General features: G+C 41.1%; 1 protein-coding gene across 40 annotated transcripts in view; it reads left to right on the top strand.

Moving 5' to 3' along the window:
- The window catches only part of MACF1 (microtubule actin crosslinking factor 1), a 378,870-nt gene that overhangs the window by 325,319 nt on the left and 27,529 nt on the right, over window positions 1-26,022 (top strand). For all 40 annotated transcript variants that reach the window (XM_063782390.1, XM_063782385.1, XM_063782389.1 and 37 more), the window contains 23 exons: window positions 1,049-1,267; window positions 2,194-2,397; window positions 4,420-4,651; window positions 5,924-6,150; window positions 7,625-7,747; window positions 7,846-7,947; window positions 8,572-8,673; window positions 8,767-8,940; window positions 9,032-9,187; window positions 9,333-9,530; window positions 10,066-10,194; window positions 11,280-11,453; window positions 14,050-14,205; window positions 14,310-14,516; window positions 14,651-14,770; window positions 15,212-15,381; window positions 17,664-17,823; window positions 18,768-18,962; window positions 19,296-19,424; window positions 20,322-20,465; window positions 21,518-21,706; window positions 24,980-25,100; window positions 25,696-25,859. In XM_063782390.1, coding sequence (XP_063638460.1) covers window positions 1,049-1,267; window positions 2,194-2,397; window positions 4,420-4,651; window positions 5,924-6,150; window positions 7,625-7,747; window positions 7,846-7,947; window positions 8,572-8,673; window positions 8,767-8,940; window positions 9,032-9,187; window positions 9,333-9,530; window positions 10,066-10,194; window positions 11,280-11,453; window positions 14,050-14,205; window positions 14,310-14,516; window positions 14,651-14,770; window positions 15,212-15,381; window positions 17,664-17,823; window positions 18,768-18,962; window positions 19,296-19,424; window positions 20,322-20,465; window positions 21,518-21,706; window positions 24,980-25,100; window positions 25,696-25,859 — 3,795 coding nt within the window. The remainder of the gene's footprint in view (window positions 1-1,048; window positions 1,268-2,193; window positions 2,398-4,419; window positions 4,652-5,923; window positions 6,151-7,624; window positions 7,748-7,845; window positions 7,948-8,571; window positions 8,674-8,766; window positions 8,941-9,031; window positions 9,188-9,332; window positions 9,531-10,065; window positions 10,195-11,279; window positions 11,454-14,049; window positions 14,206-14,309; window positions 14,517-14,650; window positions 14,771-15,211; window positions 15,382-17,663; window positions 17,824-18,767; window positions 18,963-19,295; window positions 19,425-20,321; window positions 20,466-21,517; window positions 21,707-24,979; window positions 25,101-25,695; window positions 25,860-26,022) is intronic.

Raw genomic sequence — 26,022 nt, 5'->3', positions numbered from 1 at the left:
TATATTGCAAATCCATCTTCTTTATAACAGGGGAATTGCTACTTATCCTCACTCCACAGGGAGCAAGCTTTGAGTTACTTTTCAAGGTATTTATGGTAGATTTTTTTCAGAACCATATGCAGATATTAATTCCTTCATTATATCCTTCTAAAAGGTCATACCTAGTTTTAAAAGGATTGGTCAAGATGGTTTGTAGACAAGTTTTTTCATTTCATTTTGTTTTGTTTCATAAAGGATATGTTTAAGCACAGTTTCCTCAGAAATATTCATAAACTGACTGAGCTACTCATCCTAAACATTTGAAGCATAAATGGCAGGTTTCTGGAGACTTTTTTTTAATCAGAAGAAAAATGACAGGCAAAACTTGATAGGCAAAGATTCCATCGTAGCCCCTTAGATGTTCAGTTTTAAACTGATCCATTATAATGGTATATTGGCCAGGCACGGTGGCTCACGCCTGTAATCCCAGCACATTGGGAGGCCAAGGTGGGCAGATCACCTGAGGTCAGGAGTTCGAGACCAGCCTGGCCAACATGGAGAAACCCTGTCTCTACTAAAAATACAAAAATTAGCTGGATGTGGCAGTGGGAACCTGTAATCCCAGCTACTTGGGAAGCTGAGGCAGGAGAATCCCTTGAACCCAGGAGGCGGAGGTTACAGTGAGCTGAGATCGCGCCAGTGCACTCCAGCCTAGGTGACAGAGTGAGACTCTGTCTCAAAAACATATAGTAATAATAATGCTATATCTAAGGTTGTGTATCATTACTGAAAGGTTAATTTTGCTGTGTTTTTCTTATACTATTTTACTGCTTTTTAAACTTTTATCTTTTAAAAATTATAGAAATAAAATATATGTATGATAGGAAAATTAGAAAATTTCAGATAAGTATGAAGAAGAAAATAAAAATCACTTGTAATCTTTACTGATATTTAAAAATAATTTAGTTATGTATTCTTTTAGACTTTTTAATGTATATATACCTACTTTTTTTCTTAAGAGTTTATAATAGTAATACTTATCCTTTTTTTTTTTTTTTTACTCACATAGGAAAAGACAGAGTCTCTAATACAGCAATATGAAGCCATTAGTCTACTCAATTCAGAGCGTTATGCCCGCCTAGAGCGGGCCCAGGTCTTAGTAAACCAGTTTTGGGAAACTTATGAAGAGCTCAGCCCCTGGATTGAGGAAACTCGGGCACTAATAGCACAGTTACCCCCTCCAGCCATTGATCATGAGCAGCTCAGGCAGCAACAAGAGGAAATGAGGGTAAGGAGCATGCCAAGTTTCATTTTATTGTTCTAAAATGGTCTCTATAATTTATTTAAAAAACAACATTTGTTAGTGTCTATAGGTGCAAGTTCTGTGTTACTAAGTTAATTCTTAATCAGGTAGAATTCCTTTCATAATATATAATCTGAATTATTTCCTTGGTTGTTTAATATCAATTGATTAAACACTAAGATTATAGAGATGTCGAGAACCTTAGAATGACAGAGCTAAAGAAAGAACTCACTAAAAATCAATGGAATTTAAAATATTTCCGGGGATAATAGGGTGTTGTTACACTCAAGGTATGGTTGGACGGTACTTTCTACTTAGTTAGGCACCAACTGGAGTGAAAGCCATGAGGTAATGTCAAAAAACATTTGCTCTGTATAGTTAATGACACTTCAAAATGTTTATTTCTGGTTTATGGCTTGTGCTTATTGCTATTCCTATAAGTGGAAGTGTATAAACTGGACGTAGTCAGCAGTAAAGTCAAGGAGTGGTTGGATTGCCAAAAATGTTGCTATTCATAGCTTATCCAGCTTGGTATCTCAGTCTGGGGAGGTAGACAATTATTAAACCATGTAGAGTAAAATAGAGTACATAGAAGTACTTATGATTACAGAAGAGTGTGGAGTAGACTTGTATGACACAGGTGGTAGGGGAAGAGAAGAGAGGATGTTTCCAGGAAGGCTGCTAGGGTGATGAGACATCAGAACTGACTTTCAAAAATTAAATTGGGTAATGTCAGAACCTAAGACTTAGGTGTTTTTCTGTTCCCACACAAATGGTGAGATGCTGGGCCTTGCTGGTTTTTAACAATTTTGTTTGTTCCTCTTAAAGTTGATATTAGCTCTGATCAAAGTATCTAAATAAGTAAACTGGTATAAAAGTACTCATTATGGTTTAATTCTTTTTTTACCTAGCAATTAAGGGAATCTATTGCTGAACACAAACCTCATATTGACAAACTACTAAAGATAGGCCCACAACTAAAGGAATTAAACCCTGAGGAAGGGGAAATGGTGGAAGAAAAATACCAGAAAGCAGAAAACATGTATGCCCAAATAAAGGAGGAGGTGCGCCAGCGAGCCCTGGCTCTGGATGAAGCCGTGTCCCAGTCCACACAGGTATGTGTGTGTCTGACACTCATAACCTTGAATTGTCTACTGTTCTAAACAAGAGGTCTCTGTATCAGGTATGTCTCTGTGCTCAGGAATGTCTAGACCAGCATGTTAATACGTGATCGGTAGATAGAACAGAAAGCTTAGCCTATCTCCATTTTTATTCCAAGGAACATTGGCATACTGACATTCTAAGGAGAGTGAAATGAGTCTTGGCTGGTATATATTGTCTGTTGATGGTTTCTCTGAAAACTTTATGTTGTGATGATCCTTTAGCAGATGATTTTGGATAAATTTACCTTGCAGATTCAAAAGCAGTGACTGCCTCAAAAAAGTACTTATTGAACCTGTTACTTTTTTGCTTTAGAGCAACAGCACATTAGTTTTCTTAAGCAACCAGCTAACTCATAGTTTAAGATGCTTGAGTAAGGAGTAGTAAGAGCCAAAGAGAAGCATAAACCAGCAGAGGGATTTAAAGCATGTAACTACATACTTTCAACTAATATATTACTCTTAGTGGTACTGTTGTCATGTCTGGGTATTTTATTCCTATGTTTAGTCAGTATTCTTGGTTAATATTTGTACTTACTCAAGTTTCTCCCCCCACCTTCCGTCCCATCTCTCACTCACATTGTGGAATGTGTTACTTTGTGTTGTTGCTGCCTGCTCCTGTCTTCCCCACATCGTCACATTTCATTGTTGTGTTGACTGCGCCCACCATTACAGATTACAGAGGTAAGGTACCCATCCCCATTGGGACTAGGGTGTTCTTATAATGCTGAAAATTGAGGTCATTACCTGTAAGGGAATTTCCCTTAACTTTAGTGGAATAAATTTAATTAGTGCAGTTTATTATGCCAATTTCATTTGGGGTGAAACCTAGAAGTGAGAGAGTGATGGGAAGTAATGTTGTTAAGGAATCCCACCATGTTTTTTCTATAGGACACTTGAAATTGATAAGCCTTTCTTTAACTAAAACCAGAGTTGGTTTGAGATAGATTTTTCTTAGGAGGCATGCTTATCTGTTTTGCTCTTTTCTCTCCTCTCTGCATCAAATTTTAATGAGAACTTTTCAGTTGTAGTCATGTTATTCAAAGTAACAGAAAAGTGGGAAGGTAATAATTCTTCAAGAATAAGGTTAGATTTGGTCTTCCTTAATTACCTTTCATTATTCCAACATTTTTTCTCTCTTATTGTTCCATAAGGTGGGTCGTTAAACTGCATGCCATGTTACTTTTAAACTACAAGTCGTGTAGCATATTAAGTTTCCCATCCATTTACACAGCTGGTGGAGGGCATCTAACTTGTTGGTCTAGTCTGTTGCATGCAACTGTCATCTCAGATGTTGACATACTGACTCTCAGCAGTTTCATAGTCTTGTCCCTTTTTTGTTACATTAGTTGGAATAGGAGAAATATTGTGGCAGCACTAAAGATTTGAATTGGTTTCTAGTATATTCATATATTTAGATTCTTAAAATAAATATTGGCTTTTTTTTTTTCTTCTAATGGGCCAGCTCTGTATATGCCCAAAACAGTTTTGTTGTTGTTGTTGTTTTCTTTTTCTTTTTCTTTTTCTTTTAGACAGAGTCTTACTCTGTCGCCCAGGCTGGAGTGCAGTGGTGCTATCTCAGCTCACTGCAACCTCTGCCTCTCGGGTTCAAGTGATTGTCATGCCTCAGCCTCCCTAGTAGCTGGGACTACGGGCGCGCGCCACCACGCCCGGCTAATTTTTTGTATTTTTAGTAGGGACGGCATTTCACCATGTTGGCCAGGCTGGTCTTGAACTCCTGACCTCAGGTGATCCACACACCTCAGCCTCCCAAAGTGCTGGGATTACAGGTGTGAGCCACCGCCCCTGGCCCAAAACAGTTTCTTAACCAAACTCAACACTTAATAGCCATTGGGCTAGACTGAGCACAGGTTATCCTAAACAGTAGTAGGATAATATCTTGTCCTTATTCCCTAACACTTCTCCAAGAAGAGTGATGAGGTATGCTGTGATGGTAATGTTCCAACATTTGTTTAGTTTCATGATAAAATTGAGCCTATGTTGGAGACACTGGAGAATCTTTCCTCTCGCCTGCGTATGCCACCACTGATCCCTGCTGAAGTAGACAAGATCAGAGAGTGCATCAGTGACAATAAGAGTGCCACCGTGGAGCTAGAAAAACTGCAGCCATCCTTTGAGGCCTTGAAGCGCCGTGGAGAGGAGCTCATTGGACGATCTCAGGGAGCAGACAAGGATCTGGCTGCAAAAGGTGCTTGATGATTGTCATTATTTTTAAAAATCAACAGAATAAATTCTAGGCTGTGGTTATCTTCAGCATCCCACCAGATTTATTTATTTCTTTGAATGTAAAGGCAGTCCCCAGTAATGAGTATTCCAGAAAGTCACTGGAAAATCATTTGGAATTCAGAACACATTTCCCCATTGAAACAAGGTTACAATTGGTAGTTAGATTCCCAGGCCAGGAAACAAAAGCTCCTTTAACCCCTAACGTGAGTAAACTACAGTATCAATAGTGGGTAGAACATAGCTACCTTTTGTAACACTTTCCATGGGAAACATACAAGTTTAACACAGAACACTGGAAACAAGAGTTCTCATCTTAGCCCTTTTGTAAGTTAGGGGTTTTGTATCTTAGCACTACCTTTATAGTAGATGATAGCTCATTTCTGGATTACTTCTGTGATCCCTGTATGTGGGAGACCAATGTAAGAGGAAAACGCTAGTATATAAATAATAGGCCGGAGCCACCCACAGTGGCTCATGCCTATAATCCCAGCACTTTGGGAGGCTGAGGTGGGCAGATCACTTGAGGCCAGCAGTTCGAGACCAGCCTGGCCAACATAGTGAAATTTTGTAAAAATACAAGAATTAGCTGGGCGTGGTGGCATGCGCCTGTAATCCCAGCTACTCAGGAGGCTGAGGCAGGAGAATCACTTGAACCTGGGAGGCAGAGGTTGCAGTGAGCCAAGATCACACCACTGCACTCCAGCCTGGGTGACAGAGTGAAATTCCCTCTCTCTAAAAAAAAATAAATAAATAAATAATAGGCCGGGTGCGGTGGCTCATGCTGATAATCCAAGCACTTTGGGAGGCCAAGGCGGGTGGATACCTGAGGTCAGGAGTTTGAGACCAGCCTGGCCAACACGGTGAAACCCCGACTCTACCAAAAATACAAAAATTAGCTGGGCATGGTGGCACATGCCTGTTATCCTAGCTACTTGGGAGGCTGAGGCAGGAGAATCTCTGGAACCTGGGAGGCAGAGGTTGCAGTGAGCCAAGATTGCGCCACTGCACTCCAGCGTGGGCAACAAGAGCGAGACTCTGTCTCCAAAAAAAAAAAAAAAAGAAAAAGAAATAATAGTAAAACTAAAATAGAAAAGTATCCTTTAGTTATAAATGCTTAGCATTTTTTTAAAAAATAGTTTCATTGAAAAGGTCAGAGTTACATGGAATTTCTGGATAGACCAATTTCAGGCTCTTCGGGAAGTCCTATTCATATCTCTTTTTTTAACCTCCTCAGAAATCCAGGATAAATTGGATCAAATGGTATTCTTCTGGGAGGACATCAAAGCTCGGGCTGAAGAGCGAGAAATCAAATTTCTTGATGTCCTTGAATTAGCAGAGAAGTTCTGGTATGACATGGCAGCTCTCCTGACCACCATCAAAGACACCCAGGATATTGTCCATGACTTGGAAAGCCCAGGCATTGATCCTTCCATCATCAAACAACAGGTTGAAGCTGCTGAGGTAAGAAGGAAACAAAACCCTTTTTCTTAGGTGTCTGTCCTCTAGAAAAAGCACTTTATCAAATCAAAGTGAGGTATGTTAACTGCTTAGCCAGGCTGAGTACCTTAAAGGTTTTTGTTTTTGTTTTTGTTTTTTGCTCTTGTCCCCAAGGCTGGAGTGCAATGGCATGATCTTGACTCACTGCAACCTCCGCCTTCCAGGTTCAAGTGGTTCTCCTGCCTCAGCCTCTTGAATAGCTGGGATTACAGGCATGTGCCACCATGCCTGGCTAATTTTTGTATTTTTAGTAGAGACAGGGTTTCCCCATGTTGACCAGAGTGGTTCTGAACTCCTGACCTCAGGTGATCCACCCACCTTGGCCTCCCAAAGTGCTGGGATTACAGGCATGAGCCACCACTCCAGGCCTAAAGTTTCTTTTTAAGTGAGACATTCTCCAATTGAAAAAAACCTGCTCATTATATTACATTTCTTAAATGTAGAAAAATAGATGGTAGAAAATAAAAATCAATTTTGGACTCATTATCTAGAGATAACAGTTGTTACTTTGACATACTTTTTTCTAGTTTTTGGTGCTATTTTTCTTTTCTTTTCTTTTTTTTTTTGGAGACAGGGTCTCACTGGGTCACCCAGGCTGGATTGCAGTGGCATGATCTTGGTTCACTGCAACATCCACCTCCCAGGCTCAAGCAATCCAGCCACCTCAGCTTCCCTAGTAGCTGTGTCATATGCCACCATGCCTGGCTAATTTTTTTATGTTTTATAGAGATGGGGTTTCACCATGTTGCCCAGGCTTGTCCAGAACTCCTGGGCTCAAGCAATCCTCCAGCCTTGGCCTCCCAAAGTCCTGGGATTACAGGCGTGAGACACTGCACCTGGCCCAGGAGTCTCTTTTTTACCAACAACATTTCTTACCTCATATTGTCCATTTAGCATAAGCCAAGCCTATCTTGATATTATTTCTCTAATTTCTTACTTTTATTTCAGCTATTTTTTCATAGAGAAATTCTTTCCCTCCCCACCTTGGGTCAATACCAATACATGAGCCAATTTTTAGGATCTGGCACAGAGTTTTTTCAAGATCATAGACCTCAGCACTTCTGTTATACTCTATTGTCAGCACTTAAATTTGTGACTTGTACTGTGTTATTTTACCCTTGATATGTTTCTCTGTAATAGACTTCTAGCTGTTGATTATAATTTCTTTGGAGGCAGGAAGGGGTGAACCTTTGGTAAATTATTGAACCTCACCATACCTTTTCTATACTATTTTATATATACATATACCTATATGTAATATATATTTTGTATATATGAAAAATAACCATGTAGAGTCTGAAGCTTTAGTGTCCACATAAGTGAAATTGACAGTTATGTTGAGCATCTGCTATTGATGGGGTATAAATCACATTTGCAAAGTTTGGTAAGTTCTGTTCTGTTTTCTATTTTGGCTTATATTCTGTTCGTTTACATGTAGACTATTAAAGAAGAGACAGATGGTCTGCATGAAGAGCTGGAGTTTATTCGGATCCTTGGAGCAGATTTGATTTTTGCCTGTGGAGAAACTGAGAAGCCTGAAGTGAGGAAGAGCATTGATGAGGTGTGGAGAAATGGATGAGGCACTCAGTTAGAACATTAGTGGGCACAGACTGAAGAGTGGTATTGATTGAAGAATCTGATTGAATGTTTTTCCCCTAGATGAATAATGCTTGGGAGAACTTAAACAAAACATGGAAAGAGAGGCTAGAAAAACTTGAGGATGCTATGCAAGCTGCTGTGCAGTATCAGGACACTCTTCAGGTGAGAGGCCAGGAGGTGACCACCAAGGAAATACAGGTTCTGTTTTTTGCCATTTTTGTCATTTTTGGAATTAAGCACAAAAGTGGATCACCTTCACAGGACTGCAGACCTAAGATAGTGGTGTTTCCACAAATTTAGCCAAAGTTCCCCACTTGCAGTGAAAAAAGTAGCGACATCTGTCTGAATTCTTACTCTTCCTGCCATGTTTATCATTGCTTGCTCATCATAGATTCATTCAGCTACGTTGTGAAGCTGGCCTTACTGTGAAAGTCATTGCTTGCCAGAGGTTCCAAACCCAGGTTATCTTCAAGCACAGTTTGGCACAGTTGCTTCAGAACATCATGAGCTTGCTAGCTGGGATTGAAAAATCTTCACTTTTATTCAAATTTAGTATTTCCAAATAGTAGTTTATTTTGAACATTATCTTGATAATGTTGGCTCCATTATTAAATCACCATATTATTAATAAAGATCATTATTCTTTATCTGTGCCCCTTACCTAAAATCACAAACAGCACAAGGTGCTTTGATTGATTTATGTCTTCTTATGTTAGCAGAGATAATGCTAATTCTCTCCCAAATTCTTCTGGTTGTTTTTGACTGTTTACTTGTCTTTTGTTCTAGGCTATGTTTGACTGGCTAGATAACACTGTGATTAAACTCTGCACCATGCCCCCTGTTGGCACTGACCTCAATACTGTTAAAGATCAGTTAAATGAAATGAAGGTTTGTATCTGGGTATAGCTTTTGAAGAAGAATTGTTTTATTTTAGTTTTTAAAGGCTTGATTTGATGTTAACATTGAGTGTGTCTTTGACAGGAGTTCAAAGTAGAAGTTTACCAACAGCAAATTGAGATGGAGAAGCTTAATCACCAGGGTGAACTGATGTTAAAGAAAGCTACTGATGAGACGGACAGAGACATTATACGAGAACCACTGACAGAACTCAAGCACCTCTGGGAGAACCTGGGTGAGAAAATTGCCCACCGACAGGTAAGGCAGGTGGTAGATGACATCAGTGAACTACTCTCCGTTCTTTTCTAATTTCCTATTGAATGTTCCCTTTCTGTCTTTTCCTGAGTAGCACAAACTAGAAGGGGCTCTGTTGGCCCTTGGTCAGTTCCAGCATGCCTTAGAGGAACTAATGAGTTGGCTGACTCATACCGAAGAGTTGTTAGATGCTCAGAGACCAATAAGTGGAGACCCAAAAGTCATTGAAGTTGAGCTCGCAAAGCACCATGTAAGTATTTTCATTTTTTCATCTCTAACCCTATTGATTTGAGACCAGATGCTGCCACCAGCAGCCTTTGAATGTTGTGTATATCTTAGAGAACCAAGTTAGATGATATCCATAGAGATAAATTATGTTGTTCAACATGTTTTAGGTCCTAAAAAATGATGTTTTGGCTCATCAAGCCACAGTGGAAACAGTCAACAAAGCTGGCAGTGAGCTTCTTGAATCCAGTGCTGGAGATGATGCCAGCAGCTTAAGGAGCCGTTTGGAAACCATGAACCAATGCTGGGAGTCAGTGTTACAGAAAACAGAGGAGAGGGAGCAGCAGCTTCAGTCAACTCTGCAGCAGGTACATGTGACATCCAAGTAAGGTAGGAAGAGCTATACAGATAACAGAAAGCCTATCTAAGTCAGAGAGAAGAGATCAATTTGAAAAGCAAAGAATCCCTTATGTCTTGAGGGGAAGGTTAATACTGTGCTGTAACTTATCTGGAAAGAGCAGCTTTTGATTGGGTAGTTCTTTTCTGAATTCATTTCTAGCTCAGTCTCTTTATTCACATTCAAAGTTAGCAGATCTTCACTATAACAGATTCCCTTTTTTTCTTGGATCAAGTCAGGTCTCTCCCTATTCAACAGTACCTTAATCATATAGTCAATTCATCTGATCGTATCAGGCATTTATAATATGTTATAGTGAGGTCTGAAGGATTCTGCTAGATTCTAGCAATAATATTGGCCCCATGCTAATCTAGCAACAGAACAGCTTTGCCAGAGAGCAGCCGAAAATTCCTTCCTCAAGATAAACTCCTCATATCATTTGGAAAGTTGACTTTTAAAGCTGAGAAATGACTACTGACATGGTTGATATATCTTTTTCTCAAAAGGCCCAGGGCTTCCACAGTGAAATTGAAGATTTCCTCTTGGAACTTACTAGAATGGAGAGCCAGCTTTCTGCATCTAAGCCCACAGGAGGACTTCCTGAAACTGCTAGGGAACAGCTTGATACACATATGGTAATAGCAATTTTTTGAAATTGAGCATAAGCATCCCATATTCACTAGCTCCTTTCCAAGTTCACAGTCATAATTAATATGTATCTGGAAATCTACGAAGTAGTGCATTTTTATCAAACATATAGTATAACCTTTGGGGATTGCTGCCTGTTACAGGCTTCCAATACCTTACAGTAGGCAGCAGTAGTGACAGGGAAGGTCAGCTGGAAATTTTGAGTTAATCAGCTTTACTGGCACACATATATTGACTTGAAGATGACAGCATCAAGAAGACAAATATACAACACAGATGTGTTTTCACTTAAGAAGGAAACTACTCAAGGGGGGTTTAGGGAAATCAAATAGTTACCGACAGTATTTCAAGAATGCATGCTAGAACAAAAAGCAACATAATTTCTAGGCAAATTTTACATGAAAAGGGGAAATAGATTATTGGAGTCTTTTGAGGGATCTCTAATCCTTAAAAAATGTTTTTCTTGGCCGAGCGCAGTGGCTCACGCCTGTAATCCCAGCACTTTGGGAGGCCGAGGTGGGTGGATCCTGAGGTCAGGAGATCAAGACCATCCTGGCTAACACGGTGAAACCTCGTCTCTACTAAAAATACAAAAAATTAGCCGGGCGTGGTGGCGGGCGCCTGTAGTCCCAGCTACTCAGGAGGCTGAGGCAGGAGAATGGTGTGAACCCGGGAGGCGGAGCTTGCCGTAAGCCGAGATCACTGCCACTGCACTCCAGCCTGGGTGACAGAGTGAGACTCCATCTCAAAAAAAAAAAGTTTTTCTTCTATGGGTGATAAAATTATTTTAATATTTTAATTTGTCACTTGTTATTTAGTAAAATATGTTAATATTTACATTTTAATACAAATGAATTCTAAGTAATCGGTATTTAGTTATTACAATTAATTTTATTATTAAGTATAGTGGGTTTCATTCCCTTATGGCTCAGCACATGAACTGAATCCAAAAGAATGGCTTGTAATCAAGATGAGCCCTTCCTGGACTTTCCCAGACTCTGCTACAGAATCTATATGTAGGTGTCTTCCAGAGAATTCGTAGAATTGATATCTTTCCTGCCTTTTCTTGTAGGAACTCTATTCCCAGCTGAAAGCCAAGGAAGAGACTTATAATCAACTACTTGACAAGGGCAGACTCATGCTTCTAAGCCGTGACGACTCTGGGTCTGGCTCCAAGACAGAACAGAGTGTAGCACTTTTAGAGCAGAAGTGGCATGTGGTCAGCAGTAAGATGGAAGAAAGAAAGGTACAGTGTATGATCCCCATGTTTGAGTAATTTGCTGAGTGATTGCATGTATAATAATTGCCATCTTATTTATATGAAGATTTTTTGAAGACCAGGGTATTGTAACAGAAGTTGCAGAACTGATTCCATCTGTGTTGAGTTGCATTGATGGTATAAGTTTCTGTTGTTATTTGCTTTTATAATTATTCATTCCTTACCTGTTAAGACATTACTGCCATTATCGCTTCGTGATGGGCTTTATGTCCTATATTAATCACCAATTTGTGTTCTACTTAAAAACAAGGTTTTGCTGGAGTTGGTATCTTGGGGTTGAGAGATTGGGGACAGGGCATGTAGGGACTGACTAATAATTCTCCACAAGGAATTTGGTTCCTAACGTAAATGTAGTGTGCAAGGAAATTTACTAGAAATCAGGAGAGAAGTAAATTATATGACCTCTTCCCACTCATCCTCAAAAATCAAATTCTCTTCTCTACAAAATAATGAAAGATGATTAGGGATCAAGGTGTTTGCCCAAAAAGATTATTTTTTATTAGTACAGAGTTTCACTGTATTTTTTGCTGCTCAGATCAAGTATGAAATATATATATACACAAACCTGTTGACCACATTCACTCAATGAATAGTTATTGAGCAAGTGTGTGCCAAGTCCTGTGCCTGATTTATGGTGGAAACACTAAAGACGACCCTATCTTTGGAAAATTAATGAACAGAAGGGCATAAAACACATGAACATCTTGAGAGAAGCATTAATTTCCTAAAAACCTTCTAGCATGGGATTGGGTAATTTGATTATATTAAGAATGGCTAAAGGACCTAAGTGTATGCTAATTCTTGGACAGAGCCAGACCTGGTGGCTCACGCCTGTAATTCCAGCACTTGGGAGGCTGATGCAGGAGGATTGCTTAACACCAGGAGTTTGAGACCAGCCTGGGCAATATAGCAAGACCCCATCTCTACAAAAATACCTAAAAATTAGCCAGGTGTAGTGGCACACGCCTGTAGTCCTAGCTACTTGGGAGGCTGAAGTAGGAGGCTCACTTGAGCCTGGAGGGTTGAGGCTGCAGTGAGCAGTGATGGTGCCCCTGCATTCTAGCCTGGGTGACATCAATAACCTATCTCCAAAAAAAAAAGAAAACAATCCTTGGACAGGCTGTCATCCATAGATCCTGCAGAAGGCAAAGCTAAGATTAAATAAACTGAGACAGATTCCAGCTCATAACCAAGAAATCTTCAGAGAGTTTTCTTAATAGTTGAGCAAAATACCTTAAGACATAGTTGCCCATTATCAGAAATGGTCAGGCAAAAGCTGAGTGTCAAGGATAGTTTATTATTTTGCAGAAACATTACCTTCAGGATCAGTAAAATCATTTGTTAAATGTGTGTGGTGCTGTAGTAAGAAAATATAAAGAATATGTAGATATAAAGAATATAAAGATATAAATTAGATATAAAAGTATATCTTTTATATCTATAAAGTAGATATAAAAAATATAAAGAATATGTGGATAGAATGATGTGGAAAGAATTCCTATCATCTAGGAACTTGTAATATATTAATTTCTAAACATTTCTATATATATTCGAAGTGGATTTCATTTTTCCACCTGATTTGTTTAGATTGGGTTTGTACATTTTTATAACATTTATTGTAATTTTTTTTTTTTTTTGGTGGGGGGTGGTTACAAAAATAACCTGAAAGCGCAAAGAGGAAAATAGAAATTACAACCCAGTCAGGTAGAATTAACAACAGTTAACGTTTTTAGTGTACATCTTGGAGTTTTTTCTGTGAATATTTTGGAAATACTCATTTTTGTCAGCCTGTCATTTTTACTTTGCCTGCCTAGTAGGTGGGCCAGAGGCAGAAGTCATTACCAAAAGGTTAGTGTAGGTCTCTGAGGATGGAGCTTATGAACTCTGTGGGATTGAAGTGTACTTGTGAGGAGTAGCCTTTTCCCTGAATGAGCTCTTGTTGTTGCCATTCTTAGGTAAATGAAAGTGTCTGAAAATCTACATCTAGTGTTGTCAGATTTTTGCCTAGAATGTCTTGGCTTCTTTCGTTACCTCTTCTTCTTATAGCATAAGCATAATTTTTAGACTCATATTTTCATATGCCATATTTTCTGAAAACATGTATTTAAACAGAGAGTACTACATTGAACATCATCTTCATAGTAAATTGCTTTTCATTTAGCTGTTTTTATACCACAAAAAGTACATTAAAGGAAACTGAAACATTACCCAAAGCAGGTTGTAGATCCTGCAGCTGTCACCACTAAAGGGTCTGTTCACTTACAGTTATTGAATAGTCTTATTCCTGTTCAAGGAAGTGGAGAGTAGCAGAGAAAGGAACTTAGCTGCTTATTGTGCTCTATTTCCTTTTCCATGTACACAGTTCTTGCCCATTGGTTTCAGACACTAACGTTAAAATGTCCCCTTCTTTACAAATAAAGCATGTTTGGAGGTTGATTAAATGAGGCTTCCTTTTTAGAGGTCATTTCATTTGTTGTACAATTCATGCCTTTGTCGCTGAGCCTATAATTCCTGAAATTGGCGCTTTTTCTTTGTGTGTGTGTGTGTTTTACTTGAAATTCAGTCAAAGCTGGAAGAGGCCCTCAACTTGGCAACAGAATTCCAGAATTCCCTACAAGAATTTATCAACTGGCTCACTCTAGCAGAGCAGAGTTTAAACATTGCTTCTCCACCAAGCCTGATTCTAAATACTGTCCTTTCCCAGATAGAAGAGCACAAGGTAAGTATGATATTATGATGCTACATTCTTTTTGGAAGCACTAATTGAAAGAAATGCCCCTTTATCTTATCTTAAGCTAAAAAAGAGCACTATTGTTCCCTCAGGTTTTTGCTAATGAAGTAAATGCTCATCGAGACCAGATCATTGAGCTGGATCAAACTGGGAATCAATTAAAGTTCCTTAGCCAAAAGCAGGATGTTGTTCTGATCAAGAATTTGTTGGTGAGCGTGCAGTCTCGATGGGAGAAGGTTGTCCAGCGATCTATTGAAAGAGGGCGATCACTAGATGATGCCAGGAAGCGGGCAAAACAAGTAAGTTGGGGAAGAAAGATACTAATTCACTGAAGAATCTTGGGCTGCATGTATTGAGTCTCTGGGATGATTCTCAAACGTGCTGTATAGTGTGTATATTCATTCCTGTTAACTTATTTCTTATGTAATTTTAGTTCCATGAAGCTTGGAAAAAACTGATTGACTGGCTAGAAGATGCAGAGAGTCACCTGGACTCAGAACTAGAGATATCCAATGACCCAGACAAAATTAAACTTCAGCTTTCTAAGCATAAGGTAAAGCAGTTAATTGCTGTTAGGTCCCGAGCCATAGTATTCGCTAAAGCTTGTATCTTGCCAAAAATAAAAATCAGAGCTAGTAAAAAGAAAACCAATTGGTTAATGTTTAAAAGTCAAAATGATGAAGCCAGGGTTCCGTTTTATATCTAGATGGTCTAATCATGATATTTGCTCATTTAAATAACAGTTTAAGCAAAGTAGTTATGGGAGTAACTAGTTAAAACTGTAGGCTTTCACAAATTGTCAGGCACTTCTATATATGGTATAAACAAAAAATTATAAATTTCTTAAGGATAAGCTATGGTTAATTTTAGTTCAAAAAAAGTGGTGATACTCATACTTTATTTGGTTTCTAGCCTGAAAACTCAAATTCTTTTGTTCCAAATCAAGATGTCGTCTGACTTTTAACACTTTTTTCTTTTCTTTCTGGAAACATAGGAGTTTCAGAAGACTCTTGGTGGCAAGCAGCCTGTGTATGATACCACAATTAGAACTGGCAGAGCACTGAAAGAAAAGACTTTGCTTCCCGAAGATACTCAGAAACTTGACAATTTCCTAGGAGAAGTCAGAGACAAATGGGATACTGTTTGTGGCAAGTCTGTGGAGCGGTGAGCATGAATGTCCCCTTCAGGGGTCTAACCGGGATCCCAAAAGCAAGAGGTTCTTACCAGATTCTATAAAATGGTGATAAAGCTAATGCATCAGTAAGAGGTTTTGTACCATCTTAACACCACCAGTTAGTTCAAAGACTGTTATAATTTAAATAAAATGTGTAAAAATTCTCATTTTAAACTTGAACCTTATTGTATTAAAGAGAGGCCTATAAAATCAAACCAACAATAATAGATCAGTAACTCAAAAGTATTTGTAAATCATCAATTTGTAATACCAACAGCTGTCTTATTGACTGCTCTTGGACACTCCAAAGCCTCTACATGCATTACCTCATTTAACCATAATGATACCTGACCTTTGCTGGGCAATTACTACTGAATATGTACCAAACAGTAGCTGATAATCATTTAATCCTCATAACCACTGAGGTCGGTACCATTTTTATTCCATTTTACAGATGAGAAAATGACCATAAAGAGGTTCTTAACTCCCCTAAGGTCACTCAGCTACCCTATTGGCAGAGCTGAGGTTTAAACCATGGCAGTTTGGTTCTAAAAGTTGTACTTTTATCTATTTGTACCCACTATGCCATGCTAAATATTACAATATTGCTACCCTATTTGTACTTTTTTTTGTTTGTTTGTTTGAGACGGAGTCTCACTCTGTCACCCAGGCTGGAGTGCAGTGGCGCGATCTCGGCTTACTGCAAGCTCCGCCTCCCAGGTTCACGCCATTCTCCTGCCTCAGCCTCCCGAGTAGCTGGGACTACAGGCACCCGCCACCACGCCTGGCTAGTTTTTTGTATTTTTAGTAGAGAAGGGATTTCACTGTGTTAGCCAGGATGGTCTCAATTTCCTGACCTCGTGATCCACCCGCCTCAGCCTCCCAAAGTGCTGGGATTACAGGCGTGAGCCACCGCGCCTGGCATTTTTTTTTTTTTTGTCATGTTGAGACAGGGTCTAGCTCTCTGGCCCAGGCTGGAGTGCAGAACTTACTGCAGCCTCCAACTCCTGGACTCAAGGGATCCTCCCACCTCAGCCTCTCGAGTAGCTCAGACTATAGGCATGTGCCACCATACCTGGTTAATGTTTTTTGTTTTTGTTTTTGAGATGGAATCTCCCTCTGTCGTCCAGGCTGGAGTGCAGTGGCACTGTCTCGGGTCACTGCAACCTCCATCTCCCCGGTTCAAGCAATTCTTCTTCCTCAGCCTCCCGAGTAGCTGGGACTACAGGTGCACACCACCATGCCCAGCTAATTTTTTTAAATATTTTTATTAGAGACGGGGTTTCACCATATTGGCCAGGCTGGTCTGGAACTCCTGACCTCATGATCCACCTGCCTCGGCATCCCAAAGTGCTGGGATTACAGGTGTCAGCCACCACGCCCAGCCATTGTTTTTTATTTGAGTAGAGACAAGGTCTTGCTGTTGTCCAGGCTGTTCTGTAACTCCTGACCTCAAGTGATCCTCCCACCTTGGCCTCCCAGAGTGCTGGGATTGCAAGTGTGAGCCAACACACTTGGCCTGTACTCCAATTTTTTTTTTTTTATGAGGTGACTGAGGTTCAAGGAGATGAAGAAACAGCCTAGGGTCACACAACTGATACAGAGCTAGGAGTTGAACTGATTCCAGATCACTACCAAAACTATCATCTTTTACTTAGAGTGGTATATGAGGTGATTAACACAGACCTTGGGTTGTTAGGGTGTGCCTGTGTGTCACTGGGCTATAAGATGCCTAAAGGGTATCTCTACCTGTCCCCTGTGCTACCCTTAATCCATTCTAGAGGGTGGTTTGATTTAAAATGTCTCACCATCTCTCAGTCACTTTTTACTCTATTTCTTTTTTTTTTTTTGAGATGGAGTCTCGCTCTGTCTCCCAGGCTGGAGTGCAGTGGCGCAATCTCGGCTCACTGCAAGCTCTGCCTCCCGGGTTCGCGCCATTCTCCTGCCTCAGCTTCCCGAGTAGCTGGAACTACAGGCACCCACCACCATGCCCGGCTAATTTTTTGTATTTTTAGTAGAGACAGGGTTTCACCGTGGTAGCCAGGATGGTCTCGATCTCCTGACCTTGTGATCTGCCCACCTCGGCCTCCCAAAGTGCTGGGATTACAGGCATGAGCCACCGCGCCTGGCCTTTACTCTATTTCTAACTGTTCTAACATAGAAGTCACTCTCTATATAGGGTTCAAGCAATATTCCCTTTCAGCGAGGCAGAATTGTGGGCCATTTGTAAAAGGAATCCCTAAAAATGGTAGCGTTTGTGTGCATTTCTCAGGCAGCACAAGTTGGAGGAAGCCCTGCTCTTTTCGGGTCAGTTCATGGATGCTTTGCAGGCATTGGTTGACTGGTTATACAAGGTGGAGCCACAGCTGGCTGAGGACCAGCCCGTGCACGGGGACCTTGACCTCGTCATGAACCTCATGGATGCACACAAGGTAGGGGTGAGGTCTGGGCTACATTGGAGTGCAGTGGGTCTTCTGTATATGACTGCCTAGGGTCTTCTACATATGACTGCCTCTGCCCTTCTTTCTAGGGGAGAAAGAGAGCCTGACAGTTGCTTTGTGTGTTTAAACAAACTGTTGCTGAGATTCTGCATTAGTCACAAAGAATTTACCAAAATTGGTTTGATTCAGATTTGGCAATGTGTAAACTTCACTTCAAGGTTGCGCCTCTTCCTGTTTGTTTCTCTCAGTTGAGTCACAAAATGGATTTAAATTCCAACGGAAACCCATAAGATATCCATTTCCACTGACTCCTAAAATGGAAATGAGTGATTTTTTTTTAAACCACTTCTGAACCTAACAATCCTAACACCAGGCACGCCAGTATTTAACATAATCTCTATCTGTCATGTTGAATTATGTAATATCCTCCTGTTTCAGCACAAGCATTTAACTTTACCTTGAAATTACAACAGATTCTTATTATTGTGCACAGCAGATGTTTTTATTTCCCATAATTCTGGAAACGTTAGTATAATGGTTACCATTTTACAGATGAAGAAACTGGGCCTTAAGCAACTTTTCAAAATTATGTATCTCCTAAATGCCTGAGCTAGCATTTAGAGCCACATTTTCTGGTTGTTTTTTTCTTTCTTTTTTCTTTTTTTCCTCTTGAGATTGGGTCTCACCATGTTGCCCAGACTGGTCTTGAACTCCTGGGCTCAAGCAATCCTCTCATCTCGGCTTCCCAAAATGCTGGGATTACAGGCATGAGCCACTGCGCCCGGCCTGGTTGTTTTTTCTTATGCATTGCTCTGCCTCCCTCTATGCATAAAAGACACATGATTAGAACCTACCAAGAAAATTATTATTTCCCAGTGGTTTCTTGGACTCAAAACATTCCTTGAACAAACAAATTCTCCTATTTTCTTTTCTAGGTTTTCCAGAAGGAACTAGGAAAGCGAACAGGAACCGTTCAGGTCCTGAAGCGGTCAGGCCGGGAGCTGATTGAGAATAGTCGAGATGACACCACTTGGGTAAAAGGGCAGCTCCAGGAACTGAGCACTCGCTGGGACACTGTCTGTAAACTCTCTGTTTCCAAACAAAGCCGGCTTGAGCAGGCCTTAAAACAGGTAAGGGATATTTGCTGTCCCAACCCAAGGGATAGATCTGAGTGGGTTTATTTGGTTTTTCTTTTACTAGAATCTGTTCCAGTCAGTCTTGAAATAAGTATAACAGAGTTGAAAATTGATATTCTGAATGTTCTATAAAACTTTAATATTCATTTTGAGAAATAATGAATTCAGTTGATTTTCAAAGATCTACAAATGAAAGATAACCTTTGTGGAGTTTTGATGAGGCCATGAAATGTCTGAATGAACACTGGACCCTTTCCCTAGCATGTCCCAGTATCTAGGTCCTTGGCTGCAGAGAGAGGTTGAATCTTTTGTGCTTGGTTATTTCAGGCGGAAGTGTTTCGAGACACAGTCCACATGCTGTTGGAGTGGCTTTCTGAAGCAGAGCAAACGCTTCGCTTTCGGGGAGCACTTCCTGATGACACAGAGGCCCTGCAGTCTCTCATTGACACCCATAAGGTAATCCAGTCTTGGGGTTTGGTGACCTCATGCTACCTACCACCTTGAGGGCTGCCTACCACTAAATGAAAGCAACTTTTTCTTGGAAATATCAGAGCTCACATGAAAAGGAACAAAACCAGAGTGGCCCTAGCTCATTGGTTTAGCAGGAATGAAAGGGAAGCGACTGATGGGTTTTTTGACACCTTAAACAGTAACATTCATTCTTATAAAAGTAATATATGTTGGTTGTAACAAGTTTTTTAAACATGGTATTAAGAAAAATATTGACTATTTCATCTTCTTTACTCCTCACCTGCATACGCCTTTGTTTGCCTTTCCTTATGTTACCAGCTTTAGGCCCTGATCTGATCCCCCAGCACCACTTACTAAGCTGTAGAGTATGGTGCAGTGTCTGGGGTCTCAGTCTGTCCTAATGAGGTGGGAAATGTTTCCCTTTTTAAATTTTTATTTTATCCACTCAGATTTTAATCATGGATTTGTTATTATATTCTGTTATGGGTATTTTTTAAAATCATGGTTTTTACAACTATAATTATATTTTTACAATACAAATATGTTTACCAACATGAAATGAAATAGGATATAAATGAGAGTAAATGAAAAATGGGGTTAAAAAAGAGAGACACTAACTCGAATGGGAAAAAGGGGGCATACCTCTGTGTGTCCTATTCTTTGTTGTCATCTCCACCAGAGAAAGTCATTCCTGTGTAAACCCCTCACCTTCCCACATCTTTTAGAATGAAAATGCCATAAATAACTATACAGGCTTTTAGAGGTCTGCGTTAACACATGGAGCAAAAAGAAAACATTGAAATTTATCCCCCCTCAGTGTAAACTAACAGTGCTGCTAATGTAGACTTTTTACGTTTTTGTTTTCAAATCTTTTTTGTTTAGGAATTCATGAAGAAAGTAGAAGAAAAGCGAGTGGACGTTAACTCAGCAGTAGCCATGGGAGAAGTTATCCTGGCTGTCTGCCACCCCGATTGCATCACAACCATCAAACACTGGATCACCATCATCCGAGCTCGCTTCGAGGAGGTGAGTCCCTGGTTCAGAGGAGGACTGCACACGCCCAGTAAACTATCACTATAGTATAGTATTTTTCCCCCAGGTAAGGAATCTTTCACTCACTGTGAATAACTCAGCAAAAATTAAGTTAACATTTTAGTAAAGACTGTTTTCTTGGTAATGTGTGGCAACCTGGAGGAGTAGTGTTGGCATAGTGCTATGTTAATGTGACTTCCAGTGGACATGTTGTGTAGTGTCTGCTCCTTCCTGGGAAGTCCTGTGTTAACAGGATGTACAGCTGACCCTTGAACAATGTGTATTTCAACTGCACAGGTCCACTTATATGCGGTTTTTGTTCAGTAAATACAGTCAGCCCTCCATGTTGGTGGGGTCCACATTCACAGCCAAACATGGATAGAAAATACAGTATTCACGGGAAGCGAAGCCCATGTGTGCAGAGGGCAGACTTTTGCAGGTTCCACAAAACCAATTATAGGCCTTGAGTATGCATGGATTTTAGTATCCACAGGTGGTACTGGGACCAGTCCCCCATGGATACCAAGGAACAACTATACTAGATTTTCTTTCAGGAGGGCTGATATTTTATTCCAGCTCTTATCCCAGTTGTCACTGGGGTAATAGTGAAGCCTCTTGACTGTTTGGGTGGTCTCTCCTCTAAAAAGTCATTGTGTTGGCCGGGAGCAGTGGATCACGCCTATAATCCTAGAACTTTGGGAGGCTTGAGGCGGTCAGATTACCTGACTCAGAAGTTCAAGACAAGCCTGGGCAACATGGTGAAACCCGTCTCTACTAAAATACAAAAAATTAGCTGGGCATGGTGGCACAAGTCTGTAATCCCAGTTACTTGGGAGGCTGAGGCAGGAGAGTCACTTGAACCCGGGAGGCAGAGGTTGCAGTGAGCCGAGATTGTGCCACTACACTCCAGTGTGGGTGACAGAGCGAGAGTCTGTCTCCAAAAAAATAAAATAAAAAGCCATTGTGAAAATCAGATGAAAAAGGGCTTTGGAAACAAAGGGGTATGCTTGACTGAAAGAGGCCATGGTTTCCTTCTTTTTCCACAGGTCCTGACATGGGCTAAGCAGCACCAGCAGCGTCTTGAAACGGCCTTGTCAGAACTGGTGGCTAATGCTGAGCTCCTGGAAGAACTTCTGGCATGGATCCAGTGGGCTGAGACCACCCTCATTCAGCGGGATCAGGAGCCAATCCCGCAGAACATTGACCGAGTTAAAGCCCTTATCGCTGAGCATCAGGTGTCTTAACCTCACTGTGTGATCACTGGTGTTTTCCGTGTTGGGCATGGAGACCATCTCTGTTGCCCTGTGTATATGTTTTTAAATGGCTGCTTAACACATTACCACAGACTTAGCACCGTAAAACAACAAATACTTACTTACCTCATAGTTTCTGTGCTTCATATACCTGGGCATGAGTTGACTAAGTCCTCTTCCTGGAGTCTCCCCAGGCAGAAATCAAGGTGTCAGCCAGTACTGCAGTCTCATCTGGAGTTCAGGGTCCTCTTTTAGGCTCACTCAGGATGTTGGCAGAATCCAGATCCTGGTGGATGTAAGACTGAGGTCTCTACTTTCTTGCTGGCTCTCAGCTAGGAGTTGCTCTTGCCTTCTAGAGGCCCCCTCAGGTCTTAGCCACACAGCCAGCTGGAGAAACTGTCCAAGGTGCTCTATGGAGTCTTGAAATGTAATGAAGAATGAAATGTAATTAAGGGAGTGAATATTCCATCATTTGCCCACACTCAAGGGAGGGGGATTACATAGAGTGTGCATACAGGAGTGGGAATCCTGGGGGCCTTTTTAGAAGTCTGCCTGCCACAGCCTGTTTTTATTGACCATCATTTGAGCCAGGGTCCCACTGGTCCCCATTATACCTGGTTCAGAAAGCTCTCTCATATGAACCCAGTGGTCAGTGAAGGTGCACATTAGACTAAACTGAATGGAGGAAAGCTCAGGTGGGCCATCTTCATAATATCCTTAAGAGGCAAATACTATTTTTAACCATAATCATTTATACTGAATTCAAGCGTGAATCTTGATTAGTTATACTGTAGACTATATGGTCTTTTTAGTTTATATAAACAATTACCCCAGCAAGTGAGAACTCACTATACAGATAGTCCCTGACTTACAGTCTCTCAACTTTATCATGGTTCAAAGGTTATACGTATTCAGTAGAAACTATACAATTAGAGACCGGGCGCGGTGGCTCACCCCTGTAATCCCAGCACTTTGGGAGGCCAAGTGGGGCAGATCGCTTGAGGTGAGGAGTTTGAGACCAGCCTAGCCAACATGGTGAAACCCTATCTCTACTAAAAATATAAAAATTAGTCGGGTGTGGTTGTGGTTGCCTGTAATCCCAGCTACTCAGGCGGCTGAGGCAAGAGAATCACTTGAACCAGGGAGGCAGAGGTTGCAGTGAGCTGCGATCGCACCATTGCACTCCAGCCTGGGCGACAGAGCAAGGCTCCATTTCAAAAAAAAAACATGCACTTTGAGTGCCCATCCAACCATTCTTTCACTTTGATTACATGTGATAGTCAACACTTTATTATAAAATAGGCTTTGAGTTAGATGATTTTGCCTAACTGTAGGCTAACGTGTTTTGAGCATGTTTAAGGTAGGCCAGGCTAAGCTACGATGTTCCATAGTTTAGGTGTGTTATATTTTCAGCTTAATGATGGGTTTGCCAGGATGTAACTTCGTCGTACATCGAGGAGCACCTGTCCTTCCTGTGGGATGTACCTCCTCTCTGAGAGATTATCTTCTTCCTATTCAGTTCTTCTCCTTTCTGTTTTCCTCTCTCTCCTCTATGTCTTCAGTCTCTCCCTGTTTATTCTTTTCTCTAAAGCTTCCAGACATGTCCTTCCAACCCAGTGTTCCCGTCCTTTTTCAGCTACGCTTCTTGTTCCCTGTCTCATCTCCTTTTTTCCCATCACTCCCCAAGTCCCTGTGGTCTGGCTGACACTGTTCTGGTCACATTCTACTGGCTAAATCCAACAGAGTTTTTTCAGTCTTTATTTTGTTTGACACGTAACCTAGCTGGCTCTTCATCCCTTCCCAAAACTTCCCTTTTGACTTCTGTGTCCTTTAATCTTTGTGTTTTCCTCTGATCTCTCTGACCGTTCCTTTTTAGCCTTTTTAGCTGGTTCCTCTTCCCTGCCTATTCATCAGTGTTGTTCCCTGACGTCTCATTCTTGATGCTCTTCTCACACTGCTAAGATTTATCTGGTCTAAAAGCTTTAGCTATTACCTATAAAGCTTCTGCATCTTTTTCATCTCCAGCACCATCATCTCCTAAAGTCCAGACATACAGTAAACTAGAAGCAGTTCTAAAATTCCACTTTATCTTTGCCCCCTTGCCTGATGTCATTTGTCCTTTCCAGATCTGCCCCCCCTTTCCTCATTCAGAGGCCTGTGATGTCTGGAGTTCCTCCTTTTCCTCACATCTAGCCACTCACCAGGGCTTGTCAGTCCCACTTTCAAAATACCTCTTGGTTCCATCTTTCCTGCCCTGGCTCTGGCCCTCACCATGTTTTGCCTCAGTTGCTGCAATGGTTTCTTAACCTGTCTTCTCACTGCTAGCCACTCCCCATCCCACACTTACCCCCACCCCCACATCACTCCATCTTTTACACTGAAGCCAGAGTGATAGCTGTAAAGCATGGGTCTGATCATGTCTCTTACCTGGATCGAAATCCTTCAGCTGCCCCCTGTTGCTCTCAGAATAAATGGCCAACCCTTAGCCTGACACTGAAGCCTTTCGTGATCTGTCTCCTGCCTGCCTCTCCAACCCTGCCTCTTGCCATTCCTCTGATTGCATCCTCTGCCCAGCCAGTGAGTGGAGGGGTCCTGGTCACAGCACTGTCAGGCATCCCTGTCTCTGTTTGGGTTGCACCCTCTTCCAGGACTGCCTTCCCACCATTTGTTGACTGTTTCTTCATTGCTCAGTGTGTCAGTCCGTTTGCATTGCTATAAAGGAATTCCTGAGACTGGGTAATTTATAAAGAAAATAGGTTTATTTTGGCTTACGGTTCTGCAGGCTGTACGGGAAGCATGGTGCCAATATCTGCTTCTGGTGAGGGCTTCAGGAAGCTTAGAATCATGGTGGAAGGCAAAGGGGAGCCAGCGTGTTACATGGCAAGAGAGGGAGAGAGAGAAAGAGGAGGAGATAGCAGGCTCCTTTTAAACAGCCAGCTCTCATGTGAACTAACAGCAAGAACTCACTCATTACCATGGGGAGGGCACCAAGGCCATTCATGAGGAATTTGCCCCCATAACTCAATCACATCCCGTTAGACCCTACCTCCAGCATTGGAAATCACATTTCAACATGAGATTTGGAGGGGACAAATATCCAAACTACATCCCTCAGTAACTCAACTCAGGCACCAGCCTCCACACAGCCTTTCCTGCCACCACAGGCCGTAAAGTACCCATCCTAGCTCTTCCTTTGCCCCCATAAGAGTAAAAATACAATATTTAACTCTTTTTCCTATTTTTTGTGTTTAACAGACATTTATGGAGGAGATGACTCGCAAACAGCCTGACGTGGACCGGGTCACCAAGACATACAAAAGGAAAAACATAGAGCCTACTCACGCGCCTTTCATAGAGAAATCCCGCAGCGGAGGCAGTATGTTTCCAGCCCCCTGTGTTAGGATGCTTCATTCCTGCTAATTGAGGATGAGCACTTTCCAAATGCCTGTCAAAAAAAATTATATTCCATTTTCAAAAACCGTGTTGGTTTTGAACCAAAATCTCTCATTTTTGAAACTCACTTTTCTTACATTGACAGACAGTAGCTGTACTCCATATTCTTTGGTATGATTGGTATGAAATTACGAGGTGGTTAAGCTTATTTTTTAACAGTGGCCTTTCCATTGTTTTGGTTATCAGCCCTAGCTGTTTACATTTGGCTTGCACTAATTTAATCAACACAACAGCTCCTACAGAATATGTTGCTTTTTTAGTTGAGTTAACGTGTCATCAGCTCACTAGGTTTGGACAGAATTGCTTGGAGATATGTAGGCAGCAGGTAAGTATGTGCTGGGAGGATCAGTACTTTTGGAATTAGTACACCTCCGTATCTAAATATTGCCAAGTCCCGTATTTCTTTTCTCAGTTATTGACTGGATATTATTATAAAGATCTTCTAGGTTTATACATACAGCTGTTTCTCTTTGTATACTAACCAGCTGTTCTAATCTCGTGATTATTTTTCCTTTTAGGGAAATCCCTAAGTCAGCCAACCCCTCCTCCCATGCCAATCCTTTCACAGTCTGAAGCAAAAAACCCACGGATCAACCAGCTTTCTGCCCGCTGGCAGCAGGTGTGGCTGTTAGCACTGGAGCGGCAAAGGAAACTGAATGATGCCTTGGATCGGCTGGAGGAGGTAATGCCCTGCTGAGTGGCCTTCCCTGAAACAAAGTGCTTTTTTCAATCAAAACACAGCCCTTCTGAGGCTCTCTTAATGTGAACCTTGTGTCTTAACTTACTTTTTCACAAATAGAAACAGACCTATACCAAGCCAGTACTCATTCTTTGAGGCCCCTGAA

Source organism: Pan troglodytes, chromosome 1 (genome assembly GCF_028858775.2).
Source record: "Pan troglodytes isolate AG18354 chromosome 1, NHGRI_mPanTro3-v2.0_pri, whole genome shotgun sequence".
Lineage (NCBI taxonomy): Eukaryota > Metazoa > Chordata > Mammalia > Primates > Hominidae > Pan > Pan troglodytes.
Note: the sequence above shows the minus strand (reverse complement) of the source record. Positions and strands in the feature narration are given on the sequence as shown.